The sequence below is a fragment of the Columba livia genome, chromosome 28 (assembly GCF_036013475.1).
Source record: "Columba livia isolate bColLiv1 breed racing homer chromosome 28, bColLiv1.pat.W.v2, whole genome shotgun sequence".
NCBI lineage: Eukaryota > Metazoa > Chordata > Aves > Columbiformes > Columbidae > Columba > Columba livia.
Genome location: NC_088629.1, coordinates 1,673,939 through 1,689,766, shown reverse-complemented (window position 1 = coordinate 1,689,766; position 15,828 = coordinate 1,673,939). Strand labels below are relative to the sequence as shown.

Genomic DNA, 15,828 nt, shown 5'->3' with positions numbered 1-15,828 from the left:
TGGGTGCCAACGTGTTTATTGGGGACATTTGGGGACACCCGCGTGTCCCCGGGGTGGGGGTCCCCACACCCCCACCCCCATGAGACAGCAGAGCCGGGGCTGCTCATCCTCATCTTCATCCTCATCCTCGTCGGGGTGTTAATTAGTGCGTAACGAGGCTCTACATGAGGCGACACTGCTCGGCGCCCGGCAGCTCCACGTTGAGACCAGGGGGCTGCGGGGATGGGGGGGGGGGGGGGGGGGGGTGAGTCGGGGGACCCAGGCATCCGGGGGGGGGTCCGGGCAGGTCCCCCCACCCCCTGGGGACACTCACCGTGTCCCCCGCCAGCTCCTTGGGTGGGTGGCCCAGCTCCTGCAGCTGTGGGGACACACAGGGGGGGTCAGGGTGGTTTAGGGGGGGTCAGGGCAGCTAATGGGGGGGGTAAGGGCCAGTCTGAGGGGTCAGGGAGGTTCTGAGGGGTCAGGGCAGCTCAAGGTGGGTCGGGGGGGGGGGTCAGGGTGGCTTGAGGGGATCGGGGGACTCAGGGCAGTTTGGGGGGGGCGGTCAGAGTGGCTCTGGGGGGCTCAGGGCAGCTTAGGGGGGTCAGGGTGGCTCTGAGGGGTCAGGGAGGTTCAGGGCAACTCGTGGGGGTCAGGGCGGCTCAAGGGGGTCAGGGTGGCTTGGGGGGGTCATCAAGGGAAGTCAGGGCAGCTTGGGGGGGACAGGGCGACTCAAGGGGGTTCAGGGCAGCTCTGGGGGGTTCAGGGCAGCTCTGGGGGGTTCAGGGTGGCTCAGGGCGGCTTGGAGCGGGGTCAGGACAGCTTGGGAGGATTGGGGGGGTCAGGAGGGTTCAGGGCAGCTGGGGCAGGTCAGGGTGTCTCAGGGTGGCTTGGGGGGGTCAGGACAGCTCGAGAGGATCACAGGGGGTCAGGGTGGCTTGGGGGGGTCATCAAGGGAAGTCAGGGCAGCTTGGGGGGGACAGGGCGACTCAGGGGGGTTCAGGGCAGCTCTGGGGGGTTCAGGGCAGCTCTGGGGGGTTCAGGGTGTCTCAGGGTGGCTTGGGGGGGTCAGGACAGCTCGAGAGGATCACAGGGGGTCAGGACAGCTCGGGAGGGGTTCAGGGCGTCTCAGGGGGCGTCAGGGCCGCTCAGGACAGCTTGGGGGGCTCAGGAGAATGGGGGCAGCTCAGGGTGTGTCAGGGGTGTCCCCGTGTCCCCCCGCATGGCGCTGACCTGCTGCATGAGGTCCAGGAGGGTCTCGAAGCGCGCCCGCCGCTCCGCCTCGCCCTCGCCGGGCCGCTCGCTCTCCAGCTGCCGGCAGATGCGGCACATGACGCTGTGCTGCTCCCGGTACCCGCGCCACCTGCTCGGCCGGCAGCGCCGCGCCGTGCTGCTGCAGCCACTCGGGGTACTGCGGGGACAGCGGCGTCACAACGGGACCCCGCCGTGGCCCCCCAGCCCGTCCTGAGCCCCATACAGACCACGGGGTCCATGCGGAGGGAGGGGATGGACAGACAGACCCTGGGACGCCTGTGGATGGAGGCGATGGACAGAAAGACCCTAGGGTCCCCGTGTAGGGAAGGGATGGACAGACAGACCGCGGGGTCCCCATGGCAGGAGGGGAGGGACAAACAGACCCCGCGGTCCCTGTGGACAGAGGGGATGGACAGAAAGACCCTGGGGTCCCCATGGAGGGAGGGGATGGACAGACAGACCCTGGGATCCCTGTGGAGGGAAGGGAGAGACAGACAGACCTCAGGATCCCTGTGGACGGAGGGGATGGACAGACAGACCCCAGGATCCCTGTGGATGGGGGGGAGGGACAGACAGACCGCGGGATCCCTGTGGAGGGAAGGGAGGGACAGACAGACCCCAGGATCCCTGTGGATAGAAAGGAAGGACAGACAGACCCCAGGGTCCCTGTGGAGGGAGGGGATGGACAGACAGACCACGGCGTCCCTGTGGGTGGAAGGGATGGACAGACAGACCCTGGGGTCCCCACAGAGAAAGAAGGCAGACAGACAGACCCCGGGGTCTCCGTGGACGGAGGGGATGGACAGATAGACCCCAGGGTCCCTGTGGACTGAGGGGACAGACGGACAGACCCCAGCGCCAAACCTTGTCAGTGATCTCCTTAAGCGAGGGGTAGAGCAGGTCCTTGGAGAGCAGGCTCTGCATGACGCCGCGCACGGCGGGCAGGACACCGGCCTCGCCGTCCCCGTCCTCCAGCCCCAGCCCCGCCAGCGCCGTCACCAGCTCCTCCTCGGCCGGGCTCTGCGGGGACACACAGTCACAATGTCAGGGGTTGGAGGGGACCTGGAAAGCTCATCCAGTGCAATCCCCCCGGAGCAGGAACACCCAGATGAGGTTACACAGGAAGGTGTCCAGGCGGGTTGGAATGTCTGCAGAGAAGGAGACTCCACAACCCCCTGGGCAGCCTGGGCCAGGCTCTGCCACCCTCACCCCAACAAGTTGCTTCTCATCTTCCAGCGGAACCTCCTGTGTTGCAGTTTGCACCCATTGCCCCTTGTCCTGTCCCTGGTTGTCACCAGAAGAGCCTGGCTCCATCCTCCTGACACTGCCCCTTTCCATCTTGATCCCCAGAATGGGGTGAAAGGACATGGTGAGCGGGGCCACGGTGACGCCGCGGGGGGCCCGGCCGGTGCCCCGTTACCTGCAGATCAGTAGCGTTCTTGGCCAGGCCGCTCAGCGTGTCCCTCAGGCAGGAGGTGAATTCCTGTTGCGACGCCGCGTCGCTCCCTGCGGGGACCGGGAGACGCCATTGGGGACGGGGACACCGCTCTGAGTCTTGTTGTTGGGACCGCATCCCTAAATGGGTGTCCCACAGCACCCCAAACCTTCCCCCTCTCCATGGAGGATTGGGGAGCCCCCGGTACATGGGGGGACACCTGGTGCTGTGACAACGCAAGGTGCCAACTGGCGTTGAACCGAACGCAGGTCCCTTGGGGCAGTGGGGGGTGCTGGGGGGCCGCAGGGAGTGCCTCGGGGGGTCCTGAGGGGACTGCCACCCCCTCGGTGTGTACCAGTGCCATGGGGCTGCAGGGGGTCCCAGGGGACAGTGTGGGGTTCCAGGGGGTAGCAGGGGGTCCCGGGGGCCCTGGGGGGCAGCGTGGGGTCCTGGGGGGCAATGGGGGTGCTGTGGGGGTTCCTGGGAGGCCACAGCGCTCAGCCACTCTGCCCACTGCCCCCTCAGTGTTTGCTGGTCCCAGGGGGCAGTGTGGGGTTCCAAGGGGTCCTGGGGGGCAGCGTGGGGTCCTGGGGGGCAGCGTGGGGTCCTGGGGGGCAATGGGGGGTGCCGTGGGGCTGTGGGGGTTCCTGGGAGGCCACAGCGCTCAGCCACTCTGCCCACTGCCCCCTCAGTGTTTGCCGGTCCCAGGGGGCAGTGTGGGGTTCCAAGGGGTCCTGGGGGGCAGCGTGGGGTCCTGGGGGGCAGCGTGGGGTCCTGGGGGGCAGCGTGGGGTCCTGGGGGGCAGCGTGGGGTGCCGTGGGGCTGTAGGGGTTCCTGGGAGGCCACAGTGCCCAGCCACTCTGCCCACTGCCCCCTCAGTGTTTGCCGGTCCCAGGGGGCAGTGTGGGGTTCCAGGGGGTCCTGGGGGGCAGCGTGGGGTCCTGGGGGGCAATGGGGGGTGCCGTGGGACTGTGGGGATTCCTGGGAGGCCACAGTGCTCAGCCACTCTGCCCACTGCCCCATTGGTGTGTGCCAATGCCATGGGGCAGTGGGGGGTCCCAGGGGACAATGTGGGGTCCTGGGGGGCAGCAGGGGGTCCTGGGGGGCAATGGGGGTGCTGTGGGGGTTCCTGAGAGGCCACAGTGCTCAGCCACTCTGCCCACTGCCCCCTCAGTGTTTCCTGGTCCCAGGGGGCAGTGTGGGGTTCCAAGGGGTCCTGGGGGGCAGCGTGGGGTCCTGGGGGGCAGCGTGGGGTCCTTGGGGGCAATGGGGGGTGCCGTGGGGCTGTGGGGATTCGTGGGAGGCCACAGTGCTCAGCCACTCTGCCCACTGCCCCCTCAGTGTTTCCTGGTCCCAGGGGGCAGTGTGGGGTTCCAAGGGGTCCTGGGGGGCAGCGTGGGGTCCTGGGGGGCAGCGTGGGGTCCTTGGGGGCAATGGGGGGTGCCGTGGGGCTGTGGGGATTCGTGGGAGGCCACAGTGCTCAGCCACTCTGCCCACTGCCCCCTCAGTGTTTCCTGGTCCCAGGGGGCAGTGTGGGGTTCCAGGGGGTCCTGGGGGGCAGCGTGGGGTCCTGGGGGGCAGCGTGGGGTCCTGGGGGGCAATGGGGGGTGCTGTGGGGGTTCCTGGGAGGCCACAGTGCTCAGCCACTCTGCCCACTGCCCCATTGGTGTGTGCCAGTGCCATGGGGCTGCAGGGGGTCCCAGGGGACAATGTGGGGTCCTGGGGGGCAGCAGGGGGTCCTGGGGGGCAATGGGAGTGCTGTGGGGGTTCCTGAGAGGCCACAGTGCTCAGCCACTCTGCCCACTGCCCCACTGGTGTGTGCCAATGCCATGGGGCAGCGGGGGGTCCCAGGGGACAATGTGGGGTCCTGGGGGGCAGCAGGGGGTCCTGGGGGGCAATGGGGGTGCTGTGGGGGTTCCTGAGAGGCCACAGCGCTCAGCCACTCTGCCCACTGCCCCATTGGTGTGTGCCAATGCCATGGGGCTGCAGGGGGTCCCAGGGGACAATGTGGGGCCCCAGGGGGCAGCAGGGGGTCCTGGGGGTCCCGGAGGTGCCCTCACCCACTCTTCCCGCCGCCTCCGAGAGCCTCTGGAACTGCTCCACCAGCTGCGGCTCCTCCCGCGCCAGCTCCTGCATGGCGGCCTCGAACTCGGCGGCCGCCTGGGAGGCCAAGTCGCCCTCGAAGAGCTCGTGGAAGAACCGCTCCTGCGAGGCGAACAGCGCGGCCTGGGCGGGGGCACGGTCACCCCGGCGGGGACGCGGCGCGTGTGTGTCCCCCCCCCCGGTCACACCCCGGGGTGTCACACCTGGGCGGTGGCGCTGGGCGGGGGCTGCGCCCCAGGCGGGGGCGGCGGGGGGGGCGCCGGTCGGGCCTTCTCAAAGTCATCCAGGGCACCTGGGGGAGGAGACGGGATGAGGGGACCCCCCCTGGATCCCCCCCTGTCCCCAAAGTGACGTCCTGCACCCCTGAGAGCCCCCGCTGGGTCCCCCCACCTGGCTGTGCCCCAATAACTGCAATAACTGCACCCCGGTAACCCCCAGCCCCATTATACCCCAGTAACCCCACTACACCCCAGTATCCCCACTACACCCCAGTATCCCCACTACACCCCAGTAATCCCCAGCCCCATTACACCCCAGTAATCCCATTACACCCCAGTAATCCCATTACACCCCAGTAAACCCATTACACCCCAATATATCCCAGACCCACTCCACTCCCAGTGACCCCATTACACCTCAGCAACCCCCGGCCCCATTACACCCCAATATCCCCATTACACCCCAGTAACCCCCAGTCCCATCGCACCCCAGTAACCCCCAGCCCCATTATATCCCAGTGACCCCATTACACCCCAGTAACCCCATTCCACCCCAATATACCCCAGACCCACTCCACTCCCAGTCACCCCATTACACCCCAGTACCCCCAGCCCTACTGCACCCCATAACCCCGGTGCCCCCGGGTCCCCCCGCCCGCCGGCCCCGCTCACTGTCCAGCAGCTCCTCCAGCTCCGGGTCAGGCCCCGGGTCCGGCTCCGCCGCCATCTTGGCACCGCTCCGCCTCCGCCGCCAGGGGGCGGGACCGCCGAGCCCCGCCCACGGAAAGACCACGCCTCTCTGAGAGCTACGCCCACTGGGAGACCACGCCCTCCTCGGGAGCCCCGCCCGCTATGAGCCACGCCCACGATATGTCACGCCCATGTGGGGCCACGCCCCTTTGGGCCACGCCCCTCGCGGCGCAGATCAGCCGTGCGCCCGCCAGGCGGCGCCACAGCGGGCGGGGGGGTCTCGGGTCTGGGGGTCCCAGATTTGGGGGTCTCAGCCCCTCAGAGTCCCAGTTCTGGGGGGTCCCAGCCCATGTGGTCCCAACTATGGAGCTCCCAGATTTTGGGGTCCCAGCCAGGACCGCGCTGCCACCCGCGCAGCCCATCCTGCCCCCCAAAGCCCGGTGCCACCACCGCCACCTCCGTGGTGACACAAACGCTCCTGCCCCTCAGTGCTGCTTTATTGGGGGGTACGGCAGAAAAAAGGGGGGTACAGCAGGACCGGGGGGGCACCCCCGGGCAGCTTCACCACCCCCCCCCGGGCTCCGGGGGTCCCGGCACCGCGGCAGCCCCAGCCTGGACACGGTTTGGGGCAAAACCAGCGATTTCCAGGGGAAAAAGCTCCGGTTCTCCATCGCAGTCCCGGGTGGGGGGGTCCGGGGGGGGACGACGAGGGGTGACATCGCGGGGGGGTCAGGACTGTTGGTACTGGAGGGTCTCGTACATCTCCTGGCTCTCTCCGCTGAGTCCCTGCAGCAGAGGGGGGTTACGGGGTCCCTGTGTCCCCCCAGCTGTCACCCCAAGGGCTCCCACCCGACGTGTGCGATGTGTCACGGTGTCCCCCCCACCAAGAACAGGAACCCCCCCCGCCCTCGGGGACGTGTCACCTCCCTCTGACTTACAGTGTAAACAGCTTCTTCTGTCTGCTCCAGGAAAGAGAAAGAGAAAGAGCTTTAGGAGGGGGGGGCGGACACGGACACACCCGCCCCCCCCAGCCCCCTGCACCCCCCCAATCCCCAGGGAAGCCGGGATTTCTTTGCCCCCCCCAGCACCCTCAATTCCCATCGCTGGGGGGTCCACCCCTCCCGGGGTGCCCCAGCCCGACCCCCCCACCCTCGATTCTGCCCCCCCCTCCGTTACCTCCTTGCCGGCTCGTTGCTGCGACTTGCGGTGAACCAGGAACTGGGGGGGGTCGCCAAAAAGACAAAGAAAGAAATAAGAAGAGGAAAAAGGTCCATGGGGAGTGGGGGAGCACCTGCTGCGCCCCCCCCCCCGCCCCGGAGTCGCCCCAACAAAAGGGGGTTCAGGCGGGTCCTGGGGGGTTAGGGGGGTCCAATCCTGCGCTCACCCGGAGGCGACAGTAGAGGATGGTGAGGACGAGGCCGTAGAGGAACAGGATGGCGTCCAGCACATAGCACAACTCAGGCTCCATCAGCGCCGCTGGGGGGGACACGGGGGGGTCCCAGGGCAGCGTCACCCCAGGATGGACCCCGCAAATGTCCCAGACACCCAGAGCTCCCGTGTCCCCCTCCCATGGGAGTGCAGCGGGTCCCGGAGGGTCCCAGGGGTGGCGGCAGCACCCATGTCCCCTCGGACAGTCACACATCCCTGGGGTGGCCCCCCCCCGAGCCACCAGCACCCCAGGGATGCGACGGGTCCTGGCTTGTCCCCAAGGGATGATGACAACAGCAAAGGAACCAGCACAAGGGCTGCGCACACACCACCTGCTCCCTGTCCCCCTGGGACCCCCATCCCTGTCCCCACCAGCCGCTCCCTGTCCCCCTGGGACCCCCATCCCTGTCCCCATCCAGCCGCTCCCTGTCCCCCTGGGACCCCTATCCCTGTCCCCACCAGCCACTCCCTGTCCCCCTGGGACCCCCATCCCTCTCCCCATCCAGACACTCCCTGGCCCCCTGGGACCCCCATCCCTGTCCCCACCAGCCGCTCCCTGTCCCCCTGGGACCCCCATCCCTGTCCCCATCCAGACGCTCCCTGTCCCCCTGGGACCCCCATCCCTGTCCCCACCAGCTGCTCCCTGTCCCCCTGGGACCCCCATCCCTGTCCCCATCCAGACGCTCCCTGTCCCCCTGGGACCCCCATCCCTGTCCCCATCCAGCCGCTCCCTGTCCCCCTGGGACCCCCATCCCTGTCCCCACCAGCCGCTCCCTGTCCCCCTGGGACCCTCATCCCTGTCCCCACCAGCCGCTCCCTGTCCCCCTGGGACCCTCATCCCTGTCCCCATCCAGACGCTCCCTGGCCCCCTGGGACCCCCATCCTGGTCCCCACCTGCTGCTCCCCTTACCCCCGGGATCCCTGTCCCCATCCAGCCACTCCCTGTCCCCACAGGGTTCTTGTCCCCATCCCCTGGGTCTCCTGTCCTCAAAGGGTCCCTGTTCCCACCTGCTGCTCCGTGTCCCCCTGGGACCCCCTTCCCTGTCCCCATCCAGCCACTCCCTGTCCCTACAGGGTCCCTGTCCCCCGGGACCCCTGTCCCTACAGGATCCCTGTCCAGCCTCTTCCTGTCCCCATAGGGTCCCTGTCCACCCTGTCCCCATCCAGCTGCTCCCTGTCCCCACAGGGTCCTTGTCCCCATCGCCCAGGTCCCCTGTTCCTGTCTTCAAAGGGTCCCCTGTCCCCACCTGCTGCTCCGTGTCCCCATGGGGCCCCCTTCCCTGTCCCCATCCAGCCGCTCCCTGTCCCCACAGGGTCCCTGTCCCCATCCAGCCACTCCCTGTCCCCTGGGACCCCCGTCCCTGTCCCCACCTGCCGCCGGGGGCCGCAGCAGCAGTAGAGTGGCTGCGAGCAGCAGGTGGGTGCCCATCACCCCGGGGTGTCCTGGGGGTGTCCGGGGTGCCGGTGCCCCAGCCACTGCCCGCAGCACCAGCGCCTTCCTCCCAAACTCGCGCCACCCCTCCTCGCTTCCCCTCCCGCAAAGGCCGGCGGGGACGTTGCTCAAGGGCCAGGCGAACTGTCCCCAAGTGTCACCCGTCCCCCTCGTGGCCCCCCCGTCCTGCTGTGGTCAGCAGGGGGGAGGCAAAATCCCAGGGTGCCTCCCGGTTCCCCCGGTGGGGCTGCGGCCGCAGGAAGGGGAAGCTCAACCGCAAGCCCGGCATGGGGAGGAAGAGCCGGGCTTTACTGGGCTTTACTGGTATTACTGGGCTCACGAGTTCCGGCTGGGGGGGTAAAGAAGCACTGGACACACACGACACGATTTAGTCTTTATTGAACTCAATAACGGGGGGGTTGCACACGCAGCAGGAGACCCGGGGGTGTCACCGATCCACCTCCCCGAAGACGATGTCCTGTGTGCCTGGGGGGGGGACAGGGGTGTCAGGGCAGGACTGGCCCCCAAACCGGGGCAGGAACCCCCCAAACTGGGGCAGGAACCCCCCAGGGAGGGGACATACCGATGATGGCCACCACGTCCGCCAGCATGTGGCCCCGGGCCATGCGATCCAGTCCAGCCTGTGGAGCACAGGGACCCCCGTCAGCCCCCCCCAAACCCTGGGGAGGGGACGCGGCCCCCCCCAGCGCGGGTGTGGGGGGAAGTGGTCAGTTATCAGCAGAGAAAGGAAGCAGCAGAGGCACGAGGGGACACGTGGCCTCATGGGACACTTTGGGTGGTGGACCAGGGACCCCAGCTTGCCATGGGGGGGCCAGCTGTGCCCCCCCAGCCCAAAACCCCCCTCGGCCGCTCCTACCAGGTGTGCAAATCCCGGCGCCTTGATCTTGCAGCGGTACGGGCGGCTGCTGCCGTCAGACACCAGGTACACGCCGAATTCACCCTGTGGGGACATGGGGACAGGGCTGGTGACAGAGGGACATCCGGCCCCCAAGGAATAGTCTGGGACAAGGGCAGAGCCCTGGGGACAAGGACAGGCCACCCCCCTGGTGACAGGAGCCCTGCGGTGTCCCCAGAGCATCGCAGGGGACACGTGTGACCGTCACACCACGACAAGTCGCACCTTGGGGGCCTCGATGGCCGTGTAGGTGGCTCCGGGGGGCACCTGGTAGCCCTCGGTGTAGAGCTTGAAGTGGTGGATCAGCGATTCCATGGACGTCTGCGGGGAGGGGACGGTGTCACCGGCGCTGTCACCGCGGGCAGGACATGCTGGTGTCCCCCACCCGTGCTTTGACCCCCCCCTCCGTGGCGTAGGGCCCTACACGGCAGCCGATAATCCGGCAAAACCGTCCACACGAGCAACTGACGCACCAAACCGCGGTTCCTGCTGCTGCGGTGAGGCTGGGGGGAACAGGAGCCCCGGGCGGGGGGGGGACAGGAGCCCCGGGCGGGGGGGGGACAGGAGCCCCGGGCGGGGGGGGGACAGGAGCCCCGGGCGGGGGGGGGACAGGAGCCCCGGGAGCGGGGGGGACAGGAGCCCCGGGAGCGGGGGGGACAGGAGCCCCGGGAGCGGGGGGGACAGGAGCCCCGGGAGCGGGGGGGAGGGGGACAGGAGCCCCGGGAGGGGGGGGAGGGGGACAGGAGCCCCGGGAGGGGGGGGGGGGAGGGGGACAGGAGCCCCGGGAGGAGGGGGGGGGAGGGGGACAGGAGCCCCGGGCGGGGACACACAAGACAGTCACCTTCATCTCCGCCCGCTTTGGTGGGGAGATTTTGGCATCGTCCACCTTGATCTCCCCCTCGGGCATCTTGTTGAGGCACTGCAGGATGATGCGCAGCGACTGCCGCATCTCCTCCACGCGGCACAGGTACCTGCGGACCCCCCCCCGGTCAGCACCCGCAGCCCGTCCGGGGGGGTGTCAGACCCCAACGGGCCCCCCCAGAGCCGGGGGGTGACACACCTGTCATAGCAGTCGCCGCGGGTGCCGATGGGGACGTCAAACTCCACCTGGTCGTAGACGTCGTACGGCTGGGTCTTGCGTAGGTCCCATTGGATCCCTGAGCCCCGCAGCATCACCCCACTGCGCAAAGGGGGGTCAGCGCCCAACGGGGGGGTCCCATGCCCCACAACGGGCCCCAAAGTGGCTGAGGGGATGCGGGAACCCCCCCCCCGGTGTCCCCAGCCCCACCTGAAGCCGTAGTTGAGCGCCTCCTCCGCTGTGATCACACCAATGTCAACCGTGCGGTTCTTCCAGATGCGGTTGTTCGTCAGCATCTGCGGGCAGGGGGGTCGGTCAGCAGGTCCTGGGGGGGGTCGGGTACTGTCCCCAGAGCTGGGGGACACGGGGGACATGGGGGACACCCATCTTCTCTCACCTCCTCCACTTCATCGATCCGCGTGGAGAAATTCTTGACGAACTCGTAGATATCGTCCATCAACCCCAGGGGCAGGTCCTGCATGGGGGGGACAGTGAGGGTGACACTGGGGACACCCTTAGCGGGGTCATCACCCACAGGGGGGACGCGGGGACACCCCGTGGGCACGGGGGGGGGCTCACCTGGTGCACCCCGCCGGGGCGGATGTAGGCGGCGTGCATCCGCGCGCCCGAGACGCGCTCGTAGAACTCGAACATCTGCGGGGACAGAGGGGACAACGCTGCACCCAAACCCCCCCTGAGCCCCCCAAACCCCTACGCGACCCCAACATTGCGGTGACACCGTCTGGTACCTTCTCCCTCTCCTCAAACATCCAGAAGAAGGGGGTCATGGCGCCGATGTCCAACGCGTGCGTGGTCACCGCCATGATGTGGTTCAGCAGCCGCGTTATCTCTGCAAAGAGAACTGGGGGGGCGCGGGGGGGTCAGGGGTGCAGGGGGGACCCCCTTGGCCCCCCATGTATCCCTGGGGAGGGGGAAACGGCGGTTGGGGGTGCGGAGAGATGGGAGATGCCACCCTGGGCAATATGGGGGGTGTAAAGGAGCTGGAGCCCCCCCAAAAAGCGGCGGTGGGGGGGGCGTGATCCCCTGGGATCGGGTCTCACCTCGGATCCACTGCGCGCGCAGGGGGGGGCGGATGTTGAGCAGCTTCTCCACGGCCAGCGAATACGCCTGCTCGTTGCACATCATGGACACGTAGTCCAGGCGGTCGAAATACGGCAGCGCCTGCGGGAGAGACGGCGCCCAGCGGCGGCTGCTGGAGCGGACGGACGGACGGACGCACAGAGATCCCCCACCCCCCCAGCCCGGGACAGACAGAGGGATGGGGAACAGCCCGTAACCCCCAGCTCCATTATAACCCATAACCCCATTACACCCCAGTAACACCCAGACTCATTGCACCCCAATAACCCCCAATCCCATTATAACCCAATAACCCCATTACACCCCAGTAACCCCCAATCCCATCATAACCCATAACCCCCAGCCCCATTGCACCCCAGTAACCCCATTACACCCCATAATCCCCAGCCCCATTACACCCCATAATCCCCATTACACCCCAGTAACCCCACTATACCCCAGTAACCCCCAGCCCCATTACACCCCAATAACCCCACTATACCCCAGTAATTCCCAGCCCCATTGCACCCCAGGAGCCCCCAGCCCCATTGCACTCCAGTAACCCCATTACACCCCAGTAACCCCCAACCCCATTATACCCAGTAACCCCATTCCACCCCAATAACCCCCATCCTCATTATACCCCAGTAACCCCATCCACCCCAATAACCCCCAGCCCCATTGCACCCCAATAACCCCCAGCCCCATTGCACCCCAATAACCCCCAGCCCCATTGCACCCCAATAACCCCCAGCCCCATTGCACCCCAATAACCCCATTCCACCCCAATAACCCCCAACCCCATTATACCCGGTAACCCCATTTCACCCCAATAACCCCCAGCCCCATTTCACCCCAAAAACCTCCAGCCCCATTCCACCCCAATAACCCCATTCCACCCCAATAACCCCCATCCTCATTACACCCCAGTAACCCCATTCCATCCCAATAACCCCCAGCCCCATTCCACCCCAATAACCCCAATCCACCCCAATAACCCACATCCTCATTATACCCCAGTAACCCCATTCCACCCCAATAACCTCCAGCCCCATTCCACCCCAATAACCCTATTCCACCCCAATAACCCCCAACCCCGTTATACCCCAGTAACCCCATTCCACCCCAACAACCCCCATCCTCATTCCACCCCAGTAACCCCATTCCACCCCAATAACCCCCAACCTCATTATACCCCAGTAACCCCATCCACCCCAATAACCCTCAGCCCCATTTCACCCCAATAACCCCCAGCCCCATTCCACCCCAATAACCCTATTCCACCCCAATAACCCCCAACCCCATTATACCCAGTAACCCCATTCCACCCCAATAACCTCCAGCCCCATTGCACCCCAGTAACCCCATTCCACCCCAAGAACCCCCAGCCCCATTGCACCCCAATAACCCCCACCCCCTTCCACCCCAGTAACCCCATTCCACCCCAATAACCCCCAACCCCATTATACCCAGTAACCCCATTCCACCCCAATAACCTCCAGCCCCATTGCACCCCAATAACCTCCAGCCCCATTCCACCCCAATAACCCCATTCCACCCCAATAACCCCCATCCTCATTACACCCCAGTAACCCCATTCCATCCCAATAACCCCCAGCCCCATTCCACCCCAATAACCCCATTCCACCCCAATAACCCCATTCCACCCCAATAACCCCATTCCACCCCAATAACCCCCATCCTCATTACACCCCAGTAACCCCATTCCACCCCAATAACCCCCAGCCCCATTCCACCCCAATAACCCCCATCCTCATTACACCCCAATAACCCCATTCCACCCCAATAACCCCCATCCTCATTTCACCCCAGTAAACCCATTCCACCCCAATAACCCCCAGCCCCATTCCACCCCAATAACCCCATTCCACCCCAGTAGCCCCTCACCTGCAGATACGTCTTGTACTCGATGAGCTTCTCGGTGCCGCGGTGCAGGAGCCCCACGTGGGGGTCGCATTTCTTCACCGTCTCCCCGCTCAGCTCCATCACCAGCCGCAGGACGCCGTGCGCCGCCGGGTGCTGCGGCCCGAAGTTGATGGTCAGGCTGGACACCTTCTTGTGCGCCAGAGGGTCCTTGTCTGCGCCGGAGAGGGGGACACGGGGGGGTGTTCAAACCCTTCGCGGCAGCGCGGACGCACGGGACGGACGCCGGACAGACGGCCAAGCCGCGCTGGGGGCTTGGCTGGACTTTGGGAACGCGGCGTCCCCAGCGCCCTGGGCCGGCGCCAAGCGCCTTGGGCTGCCTGGGGATGCAGGGGGGACCTGCAGAGCCCCAAAACCCTCACAGCCTGAGTCCCAGGCCCCAGGGCACCCACACCCACTGACCCCCGTGGGGCCCCCAGTGCCTCCCTGAGTATTCGGGGGACCCCAAATAGCCTCTCAGAGCCCCCCAGGGCACCCGGTTCCACCCTGACGGGCCTCGGGGCCCCCATGAGGGGGCTCTGCAGGACCCTTGAAGCCCCCCCAGAGCCCCCCCGGGCCCTGTTCCCACCTGGGTCCCCTTTCCCCCTCCCCGGGCCCCATTCCCCTCCAGGGCCCCGTTCTCCCCAGGGTCCCGTTTCCCCCCCAGGCCCCGTTAATTACCCCCCCGGGGTCCCGCTTTCCCCCCCGGCCGCCTCTCACCGTTCCAGGGCGGCGGGACCCACTTCTCCGTCTCCTTGCTCGGGTACATGACGGCGCCGGCGAACTGCTGGGCCCACTCCACATCGGGCTGCCACTGCCGCGCCGACCTGGGGACCGGCCGGGCCGTGAGCGGGGCGCCACCGGGACCGGGCGCCACCGGGACCGGACCCCACGGCGACCTGGACCGGGACCGGGACCGGGACCGGGACCGGGACCGGGCCCCGCAGCCCCTGCCGGGCCCCGCCGCCCCGCTCCCGCCGTTCTTACCGCGCCGGGGCCGGGCCCAGCGGCGCCGCCGCCCGCAGCCCCGAAGGTGCCCGGAGCCTCCCGAGCACCCGCAGCGCCGCCATGTTGCCCTTGGCACCGCGCATGGGCCGCCCCGCCCACACGCTGCGTCAGTGGGCGGGGCCGGGGTGTCATGTTTGGGGAGGGCAAGCGAAGGTCTGAGGTGCTGCCATGTTAACCGAGGGCAATGCCCCCCACCCAACCTCCCCTCACCCCTTGCCCTCCATTTTTACTAAGGGAAACATCCGGGAAACGGCTATTGGAGCCGCTGCCATCTTTGTGCCGGGCAGCCAGACGGGGCGGTCCCGGGGAGACAGAGATGGGGGCAGAGAGGACGGGGGTGGGGACAGAGGGGACAGGGGTGGGGACAGAGGGATGGGGTTGGAGAAGGAGTGGAGAGGGGTGGTTATGGGAACAAAGGGGGTAGGAACAGGGGTGAGAGGGGTTGGAAGGGACAGACAGAGGGGACAGAGTGACGGGGACAGGCCGAGCAGAACACGCTGGGCAAAGGAGGAGCAGAGTGTCCCGGTGTGATGGCGGGGGGGGAACATGTCCCCAAGTCTCCCCACTCGGGGACTGCAGCGGGGTGACCAAAGTTGTGCTGTGTCCCCTCTGGCCAAACTGCACCCCCCTTCCCGCTCCAGCATCATTTGTCCCCCTCACCGGGGACAGGTCCAACTGTGCCAGGACCCTCTGTGTCCCCTGTCCCCCGCCATGTCCCCACAGCCGCGGGGTCACACCGGCCCCGCGGCCTCACCCTGCGTCACCGACCCCGGTGACGCCAGCGCCCGCGGAGCCCCCACGTCACGGCTGTTCCCGGCCCGGCGTGAGTCATGGTGGCCGCGCGGGTGATGCCGGCCAGATGTTGGCCACTGGCCACCCCCCCAGCTGGGGACACCCTGCGGGGGCTGGAGCCGGCCCCGGGCAGCCAGGGGGGTCCCCGCACACTGAGCCCCGCTGGCACCCAAGGGTGCCCCACACACTGGGGATACTGGGGATGCTGGGGATATTGGAACTAGGGATGCTGGAGCTGGGGATGCTGGAACTGGGGATACAGGAGCTGGGGGGGCTGGAGCTGGGGATACAGGAGCTGGGGGATGCTGGAGCTGGGGATGCTGGAACTGGGGGTGCTAGAGCTGGGGATGCTGGAGCTGGGGATACAGGAGCTGGGGGATGCTGGAGCTGGGGATACAGGAGCTGGGGGGGCTGGAGCTGGGGATACAGAAGCTGGGGGATGCTGGAGCTGGGGATGCTGGAACTGGGGGTGCTGGAGCTGGGGATGCTGGA

At 67.3% G+C, this 15,828-nt stretch overlaps 3 protein-coding genes across 3 annotated transcripts; all 3 read right to left on the bottom strand.

Moving 5' to 3' along the window:
• On the bottom strand, positions 1–5,911 carry PEX19 (peroxisomal biogenesis factor 19). Its single transcript, XM_065043153.1, is given in 9 exon segments — positions 1–214; positions 314–358; positions 1,213–1,332; positions 1,334–1,390; positions 2,098–2,253; positions 2,654–2,739; positions 4,729–4,894; positions 4,975–5,063; positions 5,662–5,911. Coding segments are annotated over 9 exon segments (828 nt in total). The 5' UTR covers positions 5,717–5,911; the 3' UTR covers positions 1–160.
• A 232-nt stretch (positions 5,912–6,143) lies between these two features.
• Positions 6,144–8,705, bottom strand: FCER1G (Fc epsilon receptor Ig). The gene is made up of 5 exons (XM_065043190.1): positions 8,479–8,705; positions 7,064–7,155; positions 6,856–6,897; positions 6,618–6,638; positions 6,144–6,465 (listed from the first exon to the last, which is right to left on the bottom strand). Exons 1-5 carry the CDS (start codon positions 8,534–8,536, stop codon positions 6,409–6,411), a joined length of 270 nt encoding a protein of 89 aa, XP_064899262.1. The 5' UTR covers positions 8,537–8,705; the 3' UTR covers positions 6,144–6,408.
• A 216-nt stretch (positions 8,706–8,921) lies between these two features.
• NDUFS2 (NADH:ubiquinone oxidoreductase core subunit S2) lies at positions 8,922–14,678 on the bottom strand. Its single transcript, XM_065043063.1, has 14 exons — positions 14,524–14,678; positions 14,257–14,363; positions 13,522–13,712; positions 11,595–11,715; positions 11,283–11,395; positions 11,113–11,187; positions 10,931–11,008; positions 10,744–10,829; positions 10,516–10,635; positions 10,297–10,426; positions 9,681–9,776; positions 9,417–9,500; positions 9,123–9,180; positions 8,922–9,025 (listed from the first exon to the last, which is right to left on the bottom strand). The coding sequence occupies exons 1-14, from the start codon at positions 14,625–14,627 to the stop codon at positions 8,988–8,990; spliced, it is 1,401 nt and encodes a 466-aa protein (XP_064899135.1). The 5' UTR covers positions 14,628–14,678; the 3' UTR covers positions 8,922–8,987.
• Between the last annotated feature and the right edge of the window lie 1,150 nt (positions 14,679–15,828).